This window comes from Orcinus orca, chromosome 1 (assembly GCF_937001465.1).
Source record: "Orcinus orca chromosome 1, mOrcOrc1.1, whole genome shotgun sequence".
NCBI classification, from domain to species: Eukaryota; Metazoa; Chordata; class Mammalia; order Artiodactyla; family Delphinidae; genus Orcinus; species Orcinus orca.
Genome location: NC_064559.1, coordinates 31,467,189 through 31,482,668, shown reverse-complemented (window position 1 = coordinate 31,482,668; position 15,480 = coordinate 31,467,189). Strand labels below are relative to the sequence as shown.

Genomic DNA, 15,480 nt, shown 5'->3' with positions numbered 1-15,480 from the left:
AGAGCACAGCTGGAAGGGTCACCAGGCCCCCCAGCCTGTGGGGCAGACACGGCCAGCCTTGTCCAGCCTCTGTGATTCTGAGTGAGGCTCCTGTCTTGCATCCTGGGGTCCAGGGCACAGGAGGCCCTCGGGGCCCCGTCCGTGACCCCAAGCTGGCCCGCCTCCCGCTGGTGGGCTTCCTGCGGCCGGCCCTGTGCTGCCCAGAGCCGGGGGGCAGCAGGACCTGGAGGGCCTGCCTGGGACGCCCGCACCCACTACCGACTCGAGTTCCAGGACGAAGCCGGGGGCGGGGCAAACACTGCCCAGAGACGCGGGCCCTGCCAGGAGCTCGGGGTTCAGACAGGCGACCTGCAGGTTTTTGAATGCTCTCGTTCTAAACTTGGGAAAGTCCCAGCAGGTGAATTTGTCCAGCACAACTGTCCTCTAAACCCTCCCTCCAGCGTGGAGATCCGAGAGCGGGCCGAGGGGATCCGCTTGGCCCTGGGGATCTGGGTGTCCAGTAGCTGTTGCCCTCGGGGGTGGAGCCCTTGGTGCCCGCACCCGCGCACTGGGGTGCCCATCAAGGGCCGACTGCCGGGCAGGGTGTGGGGGACAGCACCCCACGACTCCTGCCCCCTTGCACGCGTGCATCCCACCCACGAGGACCCTGCACGCACCCTTATCGGGGGATGGACGCACGCCCAGGATGACTTCAGCTGGCGACAGTGTGAGGACAGAGTGTGCAGCCTGGGGGTGACTGGGTGACAAGGTGGGGGTAGGCCCCTCGAGGAGGTGACAGCCCACTCCCTCCAGGGACAGAACAGGCCCCCACCCTTCCACCCACACTCCGGGCCCTGCCTGCCTGCCTTCCTGCCCGGAGACCCGGGACCTCACCAGCAGCCTCTCCTGTGGGTCCTCACATGTGCAAGCACCGTAACCAGCATCTGCTTCTGCCAGTAAAATTCTGGCCGAGCGCCATCTGTCTTCTCTTCGTTCCCTCTACCATTGGCACGAGGAGGTGATGTTACATCTGTTTGCAGGGACGGGGCGTCCACGGCAGGTCGGATGTGGTGGCTGGAGGGTGGCTAGACTCACCGGCTGAGCGACTGCCGCCCACGGTCCGAGTCAAATTCCCACCTTAGGACACTTACTGAGAGCCTCACACAGTCAGTCCACGGATGCCAAGAACCTACCAGGTTTTCCCTGTGGGGATTCAGGTGGCCAGATCTCTGTCCCGGGCATCCGTGCAAGCGAATTACGTCCCACTTGAAGGCTTGTTGAGCTCACAAGGAACCCACTGAAGTAGCTCAAGTTAAGGGAGGGCTTAGGAAAAGCGATTCCTAAATTCCAGGAGATTCCAGGCCAGGACGCAAGACGAGGCTAAGGTCCTGGTGGGCTGCACCAGGAGAGCGGGGGGTGGGGCATCCCCCCTCTTTCCCGACAGCGTGGCTGCACTCACTGTTCCTCCCTGATCCCCGGGAAGCCGGCAGCAGGCTTGTGGCTTCAGCCTGCCCCGCCCCGGATCTGCTGGCAGCGTAAAGGGCCCCATGGCAGGGATTGAGCCTGGAGGTGGGGAATCAGACCACTGGGCTCAGAGGCCACTGGGGACCATGGAAGGACAGTTTCAGCGGAGTGACGCGGCAAGTCTGATAGCGCAGTGGGGGCGGGGCATGTGGAGGACCCTTCCAAGGGCGTCGGCGGTGGACGCGGCATGTGGCTTCCAAGGCAGCCACGTATGTGCAGGCAAACTCCAAAGCCCTGGACGCTGGCCTCACGGACCTTGTGATCTAGTGGGTTTAGCAGACGATAGTCCCGTGTGGCCTAACTTTAAAGCCGTAGTGGCGTGAACTTCAACCGTCTTCCCTGCCCCTCCACTCAACCAGCTGCCTCTTTGAGGAGAACCCTCATTCTTGGCTGGATGTCCGACCTTGAACCTGACCTCCTGTATCGGGTTTAACCCCTGCCCAGTAAGGAGGGCTTGCCCCGTGGCTTGGGGGTCAAGGAGAAGACCCACTCTGCAGATGTGCTCACTGAGGCCAGCAGAGCCTGCCTCCCCCACAAGGCTGCTCGTCCTGCTAGAAGCGGCCAGTAGCCTGGAAGGCGCCTTCATCCGCAGCATCACTTCAGTCGAGCTGCAGACGAGCCCCGCCTCTGCTCCCGAGACCCCCGCCCAGAGACTGACCAAGCGCCTTGTGCCCCCGGCCCTGCCCCCAGCCTGCCACCCCGCCGCTGGCATCCACTGTATTGGGATTCTCAGGAGGGACAGCTGGTTTGTGTTACATGCCTGCTGCCTCCTGTCCCCTGCCTATCTGTCCTGGTTTTAAATAGCTTATCTGAGCAGCTGGACGACCACATGGGCTTATATGGCCTGGGGTGCCTGTTCCCTCAGCCCTGTCCCCGGCACCTGCCAAAGTAACAGCCAGCAGCCCCGCTCCCCCTGCCCCCGCCGCCCCCCCAGGGTGTCTCCTGCCGCACATTCCTCCACCGCGGGGCTTGGCTCCCGGCCGACCGCGTGTCTGCTTAAAGCCCTCTCCATCCCCTGCCCTCGTCCAGACCCTGCGAGGCTGCGGACACCGCAGGACCGGTCTTCGGCAGCTCCTGCTCTGGGTAAGGCTTGGGCAGACGCTGGAGAGCGGACGGGTGTCCTGTGGCCTGGCCCTTCTGTCCTGAGTCCCCGAGTCCTCTCTGAGAGGGTGTCAGAGCTGGGGGAGGCCTCGTTCCCCTGGGTGCTTCCGAGGAGGTGTTGCAGGGACAGGACTCTGAGACTAGTTTAAAGGGCCCTCAGGGAGAGGTTGGAGGCTTGGCTTTGAGTCTGGGATCTGTCAACGAAGGTGGTTTTGCTGGAAAGTCTTGGGTGAGCGGCTTTCCTTCCCCGGGCCTCAGCTTCCTCATTGGTAGGAGGGATAGATAATTGCCAGGCCTCTGAATACCTGATGCTCCAACCCATGGGGACTCCCCCTCCAGGCAGAGGGCCCCTGAGGCTTCCCAGGGAAGGGGTCCCTCTCGATCCCCAGAGAGCAGAGCGAGGCTTTGTTCTCATCAGCCAGAACAGTCCTTGTGGCCGAATTCTCTTCTCCCGGAATTCAGACACCGTCCTGAGGCAGCAGGGGACCCTGGAGGCCCCTCCAGGCAGACACGGGCGGGGTTCATCCGCCCTCCCAGACCCAGGACTACACCCCTCCCCAGGCAGGGCACGGGCTGAGCAATGGGGAGAGACCCCCTTGGGAGACCCCTTCATGGGGGGGTGAACCCAGCTCACTGGGTTAGAGGGTTAACCCTGAGTCCAGCTGCCCCCCACCCCAGGGTCCCTGCGAGTGTGACCCTTGCCCCATCCACCTCCATACACCCTGGGGAGAGCGCTTGCTCTAAGCTCCTCCGGAGGGAGAGCCATTCCCTCTTCTCCTGGGCAGGCTGAAGACAGACTGGGAGAGGGGCTGCCTGGAGCGCGGGGAATCTCAAAGCACATTCCTGTCCTAGTGCAGCTGGGAAGCACCTGACCTCCTGAATTCCTCCTCTGACCCGGGTCTTGGGTCTTATAGGGCAAGGCCTCGTTCTCTCCTGGCAGAAGAGGAATCTGAGAGGATCAAGTTGCCCACTGCCCCTGGCCTAGCTCTGCTGGTGGGCTAGCAGCTGCAGGCTTAGGAAGGTGCCAGTTGAATGCTGGGGACAAGGGCTGAGGGATGGGACCCCCATTCCTCTGTTTTATAGACAGGTTAACTGAGGTCCAGAGAGGTTAAGTGACTTAACTAAGGTCACACAGCAAAAACTGGGTTTTAAACCCAGCTCTTTTGACCACATGACCAGCATCCTCTCTGCCTTCTATCATTTTTGCTTTACTCCCCAAGAAATGTGCCCCCACTCTCTTGGCCGTGAGGGAGACCGGCTAGAAATCAGTCTGCGGTGGCAGGTGGGGGCCCGGGCGTGGGCATCCTGGTACCTCGCCTGCCGGGTTCTCGACGGCCTCCAAGCTGGAGCCCCGCCCGGGCCCGTCGCCTTCCTGTCCCCAGTCCCCTGAACAATTGTCTTGGCTGCCTCCTCCGCTGAAAGCCCCCCTCCCACACCCCGTGGCCCGCAGGTTATTTTTAGGAGCTGGGCAGTGCTCAGAGGAGCAGGGGGCGGTCTCCGGGGCTGTGCCCGATGGCTCTGAGCCGGTGGGCGGGCGGGCAGGAGAGGAGAGAGAGACCCCAGGCCAGTCTGGCCACGCACCTTCCCTGGGAAACCTCCCTGCGCCAAGGTGACAGACTCCACCCGGGGTTCAGGGAGGGGCTCCCCAGTTCTCGGGCCACTGATTCTGGCTACTTCCCTGGGGCTCCAGGCAGTGCTTCATCTGCCAGACCCCCACCCCCTCTGGGCTGGGGGCTCTTCCCCTGCCACTCTCCCCGCAAGGCCCCATCTGAAGACCCTCTGCGGTATGCCTTGCAGTGGACATCACGCCACCCGCCAGAGTCGTGGCTCACTGCGTGTCCGCAGATGGGTGCCTGGGGTGGGTCTCGGCCGGGACAGTGGAGTGTGCAGGGACAGGTGGTGTGGGTGTGAGCACCGCTCTCCGTGCCGCTGTCACCGCAGGCTGAGTCGGAAGCCGGTGGCTGCAGCGCCGGGTGCCAGTGGGGCAGAGTCAGGAGCAGCCTGGCATCACCCCTTCGGGGAAGAGGGGACTGAGGTGTAGGGAGGTCAACGACCTTTCCAAGGTCACAGGCAAATGTGAGGCGGAGCCGGCGTTCAAAGCCAGGTCAGCCTCCCAGTCCCGTGCGGGCAGTCTCCACCGCTCCCTTGGCTTCTCCCCGTCATTGCGGGGAAGTGACGGTAAAACGCTTTCCTCGGTGTCAGCGTGGTCCTCGCAGACCTCTGGGCTGGGCAGCCAGGATGCGGCCACTATGTCTGCGCTTTGGGAAGACTTGCCCCAATGCTCAGCTGACAGGAGAGTCTTGATTTTCTGTTCCTAGTGTAGTAGGGGGAGAATCTCGAAACGAGAGCTTCCCCAGAGAAACTCCATCGAGTTGGACTTTTTACTGAGCCGGGGTAGATAAACACGCTGCCGTGAGACCCACACCCACTTCCCAGTGTCCCCCGCGGTAACGCTTGCACAGCCAGGACCACATCACAGCGGGACGTGGAAGCACCATCCGTGATCTACACGGATTCCCCGCTCTCCTTCGACTTTGTGTGTGTGAGCGCGAGGGTGAAATTCCCTTCCGCTTTAGCCTGTGCAGGCCCGAGGATCCACCACCACAGATACCGAGCAGTCCTAGAGCCACAGACGTCCCTCGTGTGCCTGTTCCTTCCACGTCCACCTCCCTCCCCGCCCCCCCACGGCCACCAATCTGTTCTCCATTTCTACAGCTTTGCCGTTTCGAGAATGTTCCTTCTCTAGAGGGAACCACGTGCCTCGGCTTTTCCTCCCCCCAGGGAGAGTAATTCCCTGGAGGTTCGCCTGGTGTGTCGGCTGCACCCCCGGTTTGCTCCTTTCTGTTGCCTAGTTACCGTCCATGCCACGCTGGGCCACTCCCAGGGGAGACTGCGTGGATGGGGCAGAGCTTCTCCCCTGGTCGCTGGGCAAGGCTGGGGAGGCTTAGAGCTGGGGTTCAGACAGTCACCACGTGGTGCAGGGGTTGCTGTGCTCCCCGACAGAGGAGGCAGCGGGCTCTACTGCCGTCACGGGCGGATAAGGGGCGGGTGGTCAGCGTCTCGGGTGGACTGCGGGCCCAGCGCTCCTCGCAGAGCCGGGAGGCCAGCCCTCCGCCCGTGCTGACTGTTCTTCTCTCTGGAGGGAAGCGGAGACCATGTCGGACGCGGAGGAGGCGGTGGACAAGTCCGAGGGGTGAGTACCGGGGTCATGCTGGGGGGCCGTCCCCTCCGTGCACCTGGCCTGGGAGATGCCCGGTTGTGGGCCGGGGCCGCGCCCCTCTGCACCCCTTCGTTTCCAGCCCTGTGCCTCTGGGCTGCCCCGCGGGGTTGGCAGTAAAGAGCCCATCCCCGGGGCAGTGGGCTGCTGCTGGGAGCTGGGCCAGAGAACGGACCAGAGAGGTTCCGTGAGGACCCCGAGGCCACAGAGCAACCGTGCCCCAGGAATCCACCTCAGAGCCCCTGTGATCACTGCCCCGGGCAGCCGCTGTTCCTGCGCTGCACTGTCCCCTGCACTGTCCCGAGCGCCGGGGAGGGGGCACACACTGGCGGCCAATCAAACAGTCACCTCCTGTGGGGAGTGGGTGCACAGGAAGGACACGAACGCCGGCATGGCTTGGACCCCGTGGACCTCCCTCCTGGGCACGGAGCGTGGAGGGCCTGGGGGGGCTGCGCCTCCTGCGTGGACTGGGACCCCGGGTGGAGTGGGTGGACAGAGCGCAGGGGACCAGCAGCTGAGCCAGGTTTCCTGGGGGTGGTCAGAGGCAGCAGGACCGGAGGCTGGGCCAGACCAGGCTGTGCGGGTGGGCAGAGCGGGCGGACGCCAGCACCCAGTGCGGAGGGCAAAAACTGGGGTCATCTTCAGGAAAAGGCCAGGGTGTGGTGTGTGGGTGTCAGGGAGTGTGTACACATGTGTGCAGTGTGCCCTGTGCTCCTGACGGCATCTCCCCTCGCACCGCAGGGAGCAGGAAGGTAAGCGCGTGCCCCACGCTCACTGCGCAGGACAGCCTGCTTTGAAACTGATGGTCTCTTCTCTCCTCTCTTGTGGCCCTGTCTCATCCCCGGAGCAGAAGGAACCATGGAAGGTATGGGGGACGGATGGGCGGGGGAGGAGGGGTGGCGTGGAGAGAGCCCATGGTCCCCGCCTCCCAGTCTCAGCTGAGCAAAGACCCTCCACCAATCCCAGCTCCTAGCTGGCATCAGCCCGAACCCTGGTGCTCAGGTCTTGGGGCAAAAGGTTTAAACTTGTCTCTATCGCCCACCAGGTGGTTCACACGGAATCACTGCTTTTTTTCCAATTAATTAATTTTGCTTTTTTTCTCTAATTTTTTTTTACCACGTAAAGTTTTAAATGCACATAAAAGTGGCAAAAATAGAAAAATGCACCCCCATGCACCCATCACTCAGCTCCACAACCATCAACTTACAGCCCATCTTCTCTCACTCACTCTGTCTCTGCCCAGTATTTTAGAGCAGACGAATCCTCCCCAGACATCATGACATCACCCCACGCTTACGTAGCTCAGTATGAATCTCTAAAAGATAAGCACTATTTAGAAAACGTAGCCATAATAGCATGACCACACCTAAAGGCGTTCCGTTTAATGCTTTTTCAAATGAGATTATGAAGGTGTCCAGGTATCTGAGACATGAAGACCTTGTCACCTGGCGAGGGTCCACTCTGACCCTCGGATCTTTGCCCTTTTCCTACTTGTTGATCATTTTCATTATCATGGTCCCCTCAGCGTGGTGCCCCTTCTCCCTGCAAGCACCTAACCTTCCCTTCTTCCTGAGCACTTGACACATGCCAGTGGTCACGAGGCCTCTCTCTGTCCCTACAGTGCCCCCAGTTGGCCCAGCATGGCCCTGGGGCCCCTCAGGCTTCTGCCCCCGGGGAAGGGTGGATCCTGCCCCTTAGAGGCTCAGCAGATCCTCAAAAGCATCACGTCAGCACATCGTGCATGGACGTTAGGGGGAGGGTCTCTGGGAGGGGATGTCGGCCTGCAAGTGTGCATAGCTGCAGATGAATGGGGTGGGGTGGGCGGGCACAGACTCGGACTGAATTTTAGCGGGAACTTTCTGGTAGTGACGTCTGAGGATGTGGGGGCAGCTGGGGCGTTCCCCTTGGGGGTGTTGGGCGCCCACTGGGCGAGGTGGGAACTGAAACATCAGACGGGGTGGGAGAGGTGTTAACAAGATGGCCTGAAGGTGGACCCCACACCTGGCCATGTCCTTGCTAGCCAGCCCTCCCCTCTCACCCCTTCTGGAAGGATCTTCTTTGAGGTAAGGGTCCTGCAGGGATCAAAGAAGAGGACTCGGGCTTCCCTGGTGGCGCAGTGGTTGAGAGTCCGCCTGCCGATGCAGGGGACACGGGTTCGTGCCCCGGTCCGGGAGGATCCCACATGCTGCGGAGCGGCTGGGTCCGTGAGCCAGGGCCACTGAGCCTGCGTGTCCACAACGGGAGAAGCCCGTGTACCGCAAAAAAAAAAAAAAAAAAAGAAGAGGACTCTTCAGGCCTCAGAGAGGACTCAGACCTAGAACAAGAGTGGAAGCAGGGGGTGTGGAGGCCGGGTGTGGAGGCGGGGGTGGAGGCTGGGGGTGGAGGCCGGGGGTGGAGGCCGGGGGTGGAGACCAGGGGTGGAGGCCAGGGGTGGAGGCAGGGAGTGGAGGCCAGGGGTGGAGGCGAGTGTGGAGGCAGGGGATGGAGGCCAGGGGTGTGGACATTTCCGTGCTGGCCTCACCTCCCCCCCAGCTCCAGGCTTTCCAGCCCCCCGCCAGGAGTCCACCACATGTAGAGCCTCAGTCAAGGTCTTCATCAGCACCCTCTGCAGGCATCCCCGTGCCTAGCGCCATGCTGTCGAATGTGTCTATCCACTCGGAGTGCCTGACTGGGGCGGGGTCTACACCCTGCCAAGCAAGTGGATGAAAACAGAAACCCCCTGACTCCTTGGACCGTACATACGTCCACATGCGGGGCAGCTCCTTCACCCACACACAGTCCCGCTTTGGTCTCTTTCAAATACAGATGAAGGGTCTCCAGGGTCTGAGCCCGGGACAGGCGCTCCCCTGACCCCTGTGGTGCCGCACCGGGGGACGGGGTGGGGAAGGGGGGCTGAGTCGACAGAAAGAGCCCGGCAGACAGCCCCCACCCCTTCCCTGGTGCTGCCCAGCACCCGCCTGGCCTTCTCAGAGGTCTCCAGGTGCAGAGCCGGTCTCCAGGCCCCTGAGAAGGAGCTGATAGTAAATGTTTTAGGCTTTGTGGCCACCTGGTCCCCGTGGAAGCCGCTGAACTCTGTTGTTGCGTGAAAGCAGCTTGGGCCGTGCTCCAATAAAACTTTATTTAGAAACAGTCTGGGGGCCAGATTGGGCCGTAGTTTGCGGACTTCTGGTTTAAACCAAGAACAGAGTAGCCCCCGTCTTGTCACATCAGTCACCCCCAAATTCATGTGGAACCTGGATGTCGCAGGCCCCCTCCCCACACCTCCGCCCCGGGCTCTGCCTGCCAGCATGAGTGTGTTCACTGTGTCTGGTTCACTTCTCCAGAACAGGAGGAGGAAGTGGAAGAAGAGGCTGGAGGCGGGACTGACGTGGAGGAGACCAACACAGAAGGTGAGGCTCCGCCCAGGCTGAGGGTGCGAGGGGCTCTGTCCTGGAGCCCGGGGTGGCGAGAGCCCCAGAGCCACTCCTACAGCAGCAAGAAATCCGCCTGGACCGCGCTTTGCAGCCTGGACCGAGCTTTGCAGCCTGGGCGGCCACTCGTCCTGTCGGGGCTCAGCCCTCGGCCGCCCTGTCAGTAAATGCTGGCCACGTGCCCCTCTGGTCCCGGTGGTCTCGGGCCCAGGGCAGGTGCAGACAGACAGCTCCGGACCCCAGACCCCCACAGGGCACAACTGGCTGAGGACCTGTCGCGGGGAGGCTCTTGGCAGGGGTGTGAGCTCGCAACCAGGACCTTTACTGATTTCTCACGTTCTCTTTAGAAGGTGGAGAAGACGAAGATAAAGAGGCTGAAGGTGGGGCCCGCTGGGCGTTGGGAGGAGGCGCTGGGGGGCCGGGGAGCCCCTCCAGCAGCTTGGGGGAGACCCCAGGGAGACGGGGGAGGGGCTGGGGAAGGCAGGACACAACTCGGTGACCATGCGTGTTTGGAGGTCGGGCTCCTCTTTGCAGAGAAGCTGCCCCGGTGGTGCCCAGGGGAGAGGGGCGATGTCCAAGGGCCCAGGCAGGGCAGGGCAGTGGTCACAGCCACGTCCACACACGAGGCGCCTGGAGCCCAGCTGAACCACTCGAGGGTGGGGAGTCTGGGGGAGGAGATCCCAGGCATGGATGGTCGTGGGGTGGGTCACTGCTGCGGTCATTGTTGGCTGGCAGCCTTCCCCAGGTGGCCCCAGTCACGCCTCTGGAGGGGCGCAGCCGGTGGGTCTCAGGGTCACGCCCCATCAGCTTCCTGGTCCCGGGCCGCCAGGAGGTCTGGGGGCAACCGAGGAGGCAGAGGCTCGGGAGGGGACTCTGGGAACAGGACCCCCAGGGACCGTGCCCTGGACCCCTCCTCACCGTGAGGCCAGCACTGCTGAACGAGAGGGCCGTGCGTGCGTGCGTCTCCCGAGGCTCCCCCGGGGAGCAGCCCCGAGAGGGAGTGTGGGGTTTGCAACCCTGCGGCTTATTTCTTTGGGTGTTCCTGCAACCCGGGGCCGGGAGGGACTCACAGGTGGATGGGGAAACGGAGGCCCACAGGTGCCCGGCTCATCAGGGGCAGAGTGGGACCAGATCCAGGCCTCCTGACCCCGTGGCCGTGTGCTTCCCTTCTCTCCAGATGGCCCAGTGGAGGAGTCCAAGCCCAAGCCCAGGTGAGTGGCGAGGCCCTGGGAGCAGAGGGCTCATGCGGGAGGACAACTGGGGCAGGACCGCAGTGCACGGTGGCACAGCGAGCAGAGACTGCCACGTATGGTTTACAGGTTGTGCACTGCACGAGGGTCTCTGCTGTCTGCTGCCAGGGTGTGTGGGGTCGGGGGGGGCGATGGGGGCTGAAATCCACCCACACTCCATCACCAGTTCCGGGCCCTGCCCCCGTCAGCACTGTGTCCATCTAGAGGAAAATGATGCACTAGCTGTGGCCCTGGGTGGACACCTTGTCCGACCCTACAGGAGCGCTAGGACTCCATCCTCAGTGGCTGAGGTGGGGCGGGGGGGGGGGGGAAGAGGGAGGAAAACTCGGGGAAGCCGAGCAGTGAGTGTGCGTCAGCCTCGGCGTGGGGTTCAGAGCGTCACCAAGGGCCACACGGGGCAACTTGTTGCCACACACGTGACACTGCCTGGGAGCTCTGGGTGCCGGGTGGGATGGGGGTTTCGGGAACGCCAAGGCCGCCAGCTGACGGCGCCTCAGCACACGCAGGCATCTCCCTGCGGTGCCTTCCGGCTCGAGTGGATGGTCTGAAACTAGCCCGGCCCGGAAGTCCAGCCCCTTCCCAGTTCCCCCGCTGCTCTGAGCGCTGCAGTGTCTCGGTTCAGCCCCACACAGATGAGGCAGACGGGAAACCCAGGCCCAGCGCCCGGGGCCTGGAGTCCCACGCGAGTGTGGGAGGGGGTGGGGACCAGCGTGGGCTCCTGGGCTCCTGGGGAGGTCCCGTGGGTCAGCCAAGCTGTCACCTGTGCAGCTTCTCTACTTCCTGGCTGGTGGTTTTGAGCCAGGCGCTGTGTCTCAGAGTCTCGGCTTCCTTGAGTGAGATGAGTGGTTCCTGCTCTGTGGGTAAACGTGAGGGCACGTGCAGGCGCCGTGGGACCCTGGCGCTGAGCGGCCTGGGGGCTCCTGTACGCACGCCATGCTGGTGTCACCGTGCTGGTGGCTGCGCAGCGGCGGCCGCGTTTCTGCAGGGAGGAGAGGACCTTGCCCGCCCAAGCACTGCAGCCCCTTGGTCCAGGGAGGGCTTGGTGCTCACGTCTCCTTCTGCCCACCAGGCCGTTCATGCCCAACCTGGTGCCGCCCAAGATCCCCGACGGTGAGAGAGTGGACTTTGACGTGAGTGGGGGCTTGGGGAGGGCAGGCCCCCTGGGAGAGAGCTCAGGACCTCCTGGCGGAGGGGAGGTCACGGGCGGGGGGGCACACAGTGCCCGACAGTGTCCTGGGTCCGGCCCCAGCTGCTCTCCTGGACCCAGGCCCCTCCCCCTGGCATGGGTGCGGTGGCAGCCTCTGAGCCCCGCCCCCCCGCAGGACATCCACCGGAAGCGCATGGAGAAGGACCTGAACGAGCTGCAGACGCTGATTGAGGCGCATTTCGAGAACCGCAAGAAAGAGGAACAGGAGCTGATCTCCCTCAAAGACAGGATCGTGGGTGTCGGGCGCCTCCCGGGGCCGGGGGTGGTCCAGCAAGAGCCCCTGGGGCCCCAGCACCCTCCCCCCGAGGGCTGGAGCCGAGTCATCATCTCTGCCCCCCACCTCGCTCCCCCCGGGCCCCCCCCCCCCGCCCCGCCACTCACGGAGGGGAGATGCGGTGACCTCCGGGATCCCAAAACATTCTCCGGAGGACAAGAGGCTGTTCGCCTTCCTTTCTCCCCTCTACCTCCCGTGCTGCTTGGCCGACGGCAGGACGTGGCCTCTGCCTCCAGCACAGGGCAGCGGCCGGGGCGGGGGGGACACTCAGGGGACACGGAGAAGCCCACCGACACTTTTCAGGCGTTGACGTCAGTCCCACAGCGGGCGCTCCCTCCGCAGGAGGAACGGCGAGCAGAACGGGCGGAGCAGCAGCGGATCCGGGCGCAGCGAGACAGAGAGCGGCAGAGCCGCCTGGCCGTGAGCGACCCCGCCCGGGCTCTCCGCGCGCGCGCAGACAGGGACTCGGTCCGGGGCGAGCACCCGCGCGACGCTGGGCGTTGCGTGCGCGACTAGACAGAAAGGCCCTGAGCGGTTAAGGCACCCCCCCTCCCTGCACAGCGCGCCCCCTGGGAACTGAGGTGCCGCGGCCCCCGTCCTGTGCTGCTGCTGCCGGGGCCCCGCCCCAGTGATGCCGCCCACCCCTGGGGCTTCCTGTTCCTGGCCTGGGTGCGGGGACCCTCACTGTCAGGAGTTGGGACCCCGCTCGCTCAGTCCCGTGTCCCCGGCCAACAAAGTGCAGCACCAGGCCCCATGCCCGAGTGCCCTCAATCCCCAGGACAGTGTGCTTGGCCACAAGGACCGCCAGCGCCAGCCCAGAATCAGGGTGTCCGGCCCCCAGCCCTAATCCACTCCCTCCCTGCCGGAAACCAGGAGGAGAGGGCCCGCCGGGAGGAGGAGGAGAGCCGGAGGAAAGCTGAGGATGAGGCCCGGAAGAAGAAGGCTCTGTCTAACATGATGCATTTTGGAGGCTACATCCAGAAGGTGGGGGGCCTCCAGGCGTCCTGGGTCGTGAGGAGTGACTGTGCGCGGGATCCCGGGAAGAGATGTCCAGCCGCTGTTGCGAGACTGAGTTCTCACGCCAGACCCGAAGCTGGCCCTCGCAGCAGCTGGCTTTCCCTGGGAGGGGCTGCTGGGATGAGCGCTGTGAGCAGAGCCCAGAACGCCACTGCCCCTCCCAGCCCTAGCCCCACGCCGGCTGGTGGAGCCGGCAGGCCCTGTGCCCCGTCTCACATCCACCGTGTGTGGCCTCATGCAATCCTGGAGCCTCAGTCTGCTCATCTGTAAAATGGGGTTAATGTCCACCCTGCCTGCTCTGAGAGGGTCAGACGAGCTACCCTGGAGTGCAGCTAAGTGCTGCCTGGACGCAGGCTGGTTTGCTCCTGGGAGCTCACCCCCACCAGATACCCCATTCCCAGAAGCGGAGAGATGGGAAGTTGAACTCTGCGCAGCGGACACATCAGAACATTTTCTTAGATGTCCAAGTCCCCAGCTCAGAACTGGGCCAGCCTCCTGGCCCCTGCGCCCTACGGCGACCCTACGAGCGGGGGCCCTGCTGTCAAACATCCCCACCCCACCCCGGACGCACGTCCAGTAACTAAGGTGGCCCGCAGCACGGCTGAACCCTCTCCTTCCTGTGTCTCTGCCTGTGTCCCTGTGCCCGCCCCTCTCCCTGTCTCTGTCACTGTTGCATCTTTCTCTCTGGCTCTTCCTCTTGCTGTCCTGGCTCTGCAGGCCCAGGTGGGTGCCAGTCCTCAAACCCTCCTCCTCCTTGTAGTCTGGGGAGCCCCAGGAGGGGAAGGCATTGGGCTGGGGGGAGATGTAGGGAGGTAGGGGTCCAGGGAGCCCCCACCTGTCTGTTTCCTGGGGAGCCCAGGCAGTTGCTGGCCTGGGGGTTGCAAGGCTGAGCCTCTGTCCCCGCTGGGTTTGGGGGTGTGGGGATAGGAGGGGGTGTTCCCTAACCCATTCCCCTGCTTCTCACCCCCTCCAGACGGAGCGTAAAACTGGGAAGAGGCAGACGGAGCGGGAGAAGAAGAAGAAGATTCTGGCCGAGAGGAGGAAAGTGTTGGCCATCGATCACCTGAACGAAGACCAGCTGAGGTGGCTGCCCGCTCGCTGGGGCTGTACCCGCGAGGGAGGGGCGTCGGGCCGAGGGCAGGGGCACCGGCTCGCCTGAGCCGCCAGGGGGCGCTGCCGCCCCACTTATTCCGTCGGCGGCTTTGGCGGGACCGCGACGGGCTGGCCGGGGCGGCAGAGCCCCGCTCCCCTTCCCCACCTGCGCAAGATGTTGGTGCGACCCCCACCCCTCCGCGCTTCGGGGCTGTGCCCTGGCGGCGCCGGTGCCCCGTCCTCAGTCCCGGGCACTGCAGTCAGCCGGGGTGGGGGGCCTTGGCCGGCCTGGAGTGGGGGGAGGGCCGGGAAGGGGAGCGGTCCGGAGCAGCAGGGAGGCAGGTGAGGCCCCTCCTTACTGCCCCCGCCCACGGCCTGTGCAGGGAGAAGGCCAAGGAGCTGCGGCAGACCATCTACGACCTGGAAGCGGAGAAGTTCGACCTGCAGGAGAAGTTCAAGCAGCAGAAATACGAGGTGAGCCGTCGTGTGACCGTGTGCCTCGCTCGTGTGGCCGCTGGGCTGGCTGGTGCTTCTGGAGTCTGAGGGTTCGCTGCGGCTGAGCAGACACTTCCCGGGGTTCCAGCCCTGGTGTCTCCCCACTTCTGGCCTCGAGGCAGCAGCTCAGCCCGCTGAGCACGCACGACGGGGGGACCAGGATGCACCGGGCCAGGCCTCCCGGCGGAGGTGGTGGCGGGGACCTCACCGGGGACGCAGCCGCTTACTTCTCACCGCGATGGCCCGGGGCCCTAGTGTGGGGTCCCGGGAGAAGTAGCGAGCTCCCGGTCCTGCCCACCCCATCCCCGGGCCAGCCAGGCCCTGAGCCCAGTGGGTGCCGCGGGGTCACTCTCTCTGGCCTCCTTTTCTTACAGATCAACGTTCTCCGCAACAGGATCAATGACAACCAGAAAGTGTGAGCATCCCAGCTCCATCCCCCCCGCCCCCTTCCCCCTCCTTCCTGTTTCCCAGGCCTCCCGCCCCTTCCTCCTCTCCCTTAGGGTCCAAGATCTCCCCACCCCACACACACCCCCACCCCGCCTGAGGCTGCTGCCCTGTTGGGTCTCTGGAGGCAGCTCCAGGTGGCCCCCGCCCCTCTCAGCCCTCAGCAGCCCCCCACGCCCCCCACCTACCCACCGTGGAGGGCTGCCCCGCGTCCTGTCTGACTGGGCCCTGCTTCTCCTGCAGCTCCAAGACCCGCGGGAAGGCCAAAGTCACCGGGCGCTGGAAGTAGAGCCGCAGCTGCCTTCTCCCGGGATCTGCGCCTCGCGGTGTCCCCGCCCTGCACACCCCCGGCTCCTGGAGTCCTCCAGCACCGGAGGCCCGCTCCCGCCACAGACCAGGAGCTGGCCCAGCCGGAAGCCGCACTCGTGCCCGACCACGCCCCCGCGCCCCACGCCCACCCTAGCCAGTAA

General features: G+C 64.2%; 1 protein-coding gene across 10 annotated transcripts; it reads left to right on the top strand.

The window, feature by feature from the left end:
* Positions 1-809: 809 nt before the first annotated feature.
* On the top strand, positions 810-15,479 carry TNNT2 (troponin T2, cardiac type). Of its 10 annotated transcripts, XM_049693563.1 has the most exons (14): positions 810-2,586; positions 5,752-5,797; positions 6,563-6,573; positions 9,145-9,210; positions 9,579-9,611; positions 10,409-10,442; positions 11,551-11,611; positions 11,804-11,920; positions 12,305-12,382; positions 12,836-12,946; positions 13,953-14,062; positions 14,455-14,545; positions 14,941-14,981; positions 15,254-15,476. In XM_049693563.1, exons 1-14 carry the CDS (start codon positions 2,343-2,345, stop codon positions 15,297-15,299), a joined length of 1,089 nt encoding a protein of 362 aa, XP_049549520.1. In that variant the 5' UTR covers positions 810-2,342; the 3' UTR covers positions 15,300-15,476. The 10 variants fall into 10 exon arrangements, 9 of the variants coding, with proteins under 9 accessions (XP_049549520.1, XP_049549517.1, XP_049549514.1 ...); XM_004285403.3 differs by lacking the exons at positions 810-2,586; positions 5,752-5,797 and having other exon boundaries at positions 5,828-6,686; positions 15,254-15,467; XM_049693538.1 differs by lacking the exons at positions 810-2,586; positions 5,752-5,797 and having other exon boundaries at positions 5,816-6,686; positions 9,582-9,611; positions 11,804-12,382; positions 15,254-15,479.
* The last annotated feature ends 1 nt before the right edge of the window (position 15,480 follows it).

Excerpts from the sequence above, each read along its gene's own strand:
- TNNT2 (XM_049693537.1), top strand. Across the intron at positions 10,443-11,550 it reads GAGTCCAAGCCCAAGCCCAG|GCCGTTCATGCCCAACCTGG; the intron begins GTGAGTGGCGAG and ends TCTGCCCACCAG. Across the intron at positions 14,063-14,454 it reads CTGAACGAAGACCAGCTGAG|GGAGAAGGCCAAGGAGCTGC; the intron begins GTGGCTGCCCGC and ends CGGCCTGTGCAG.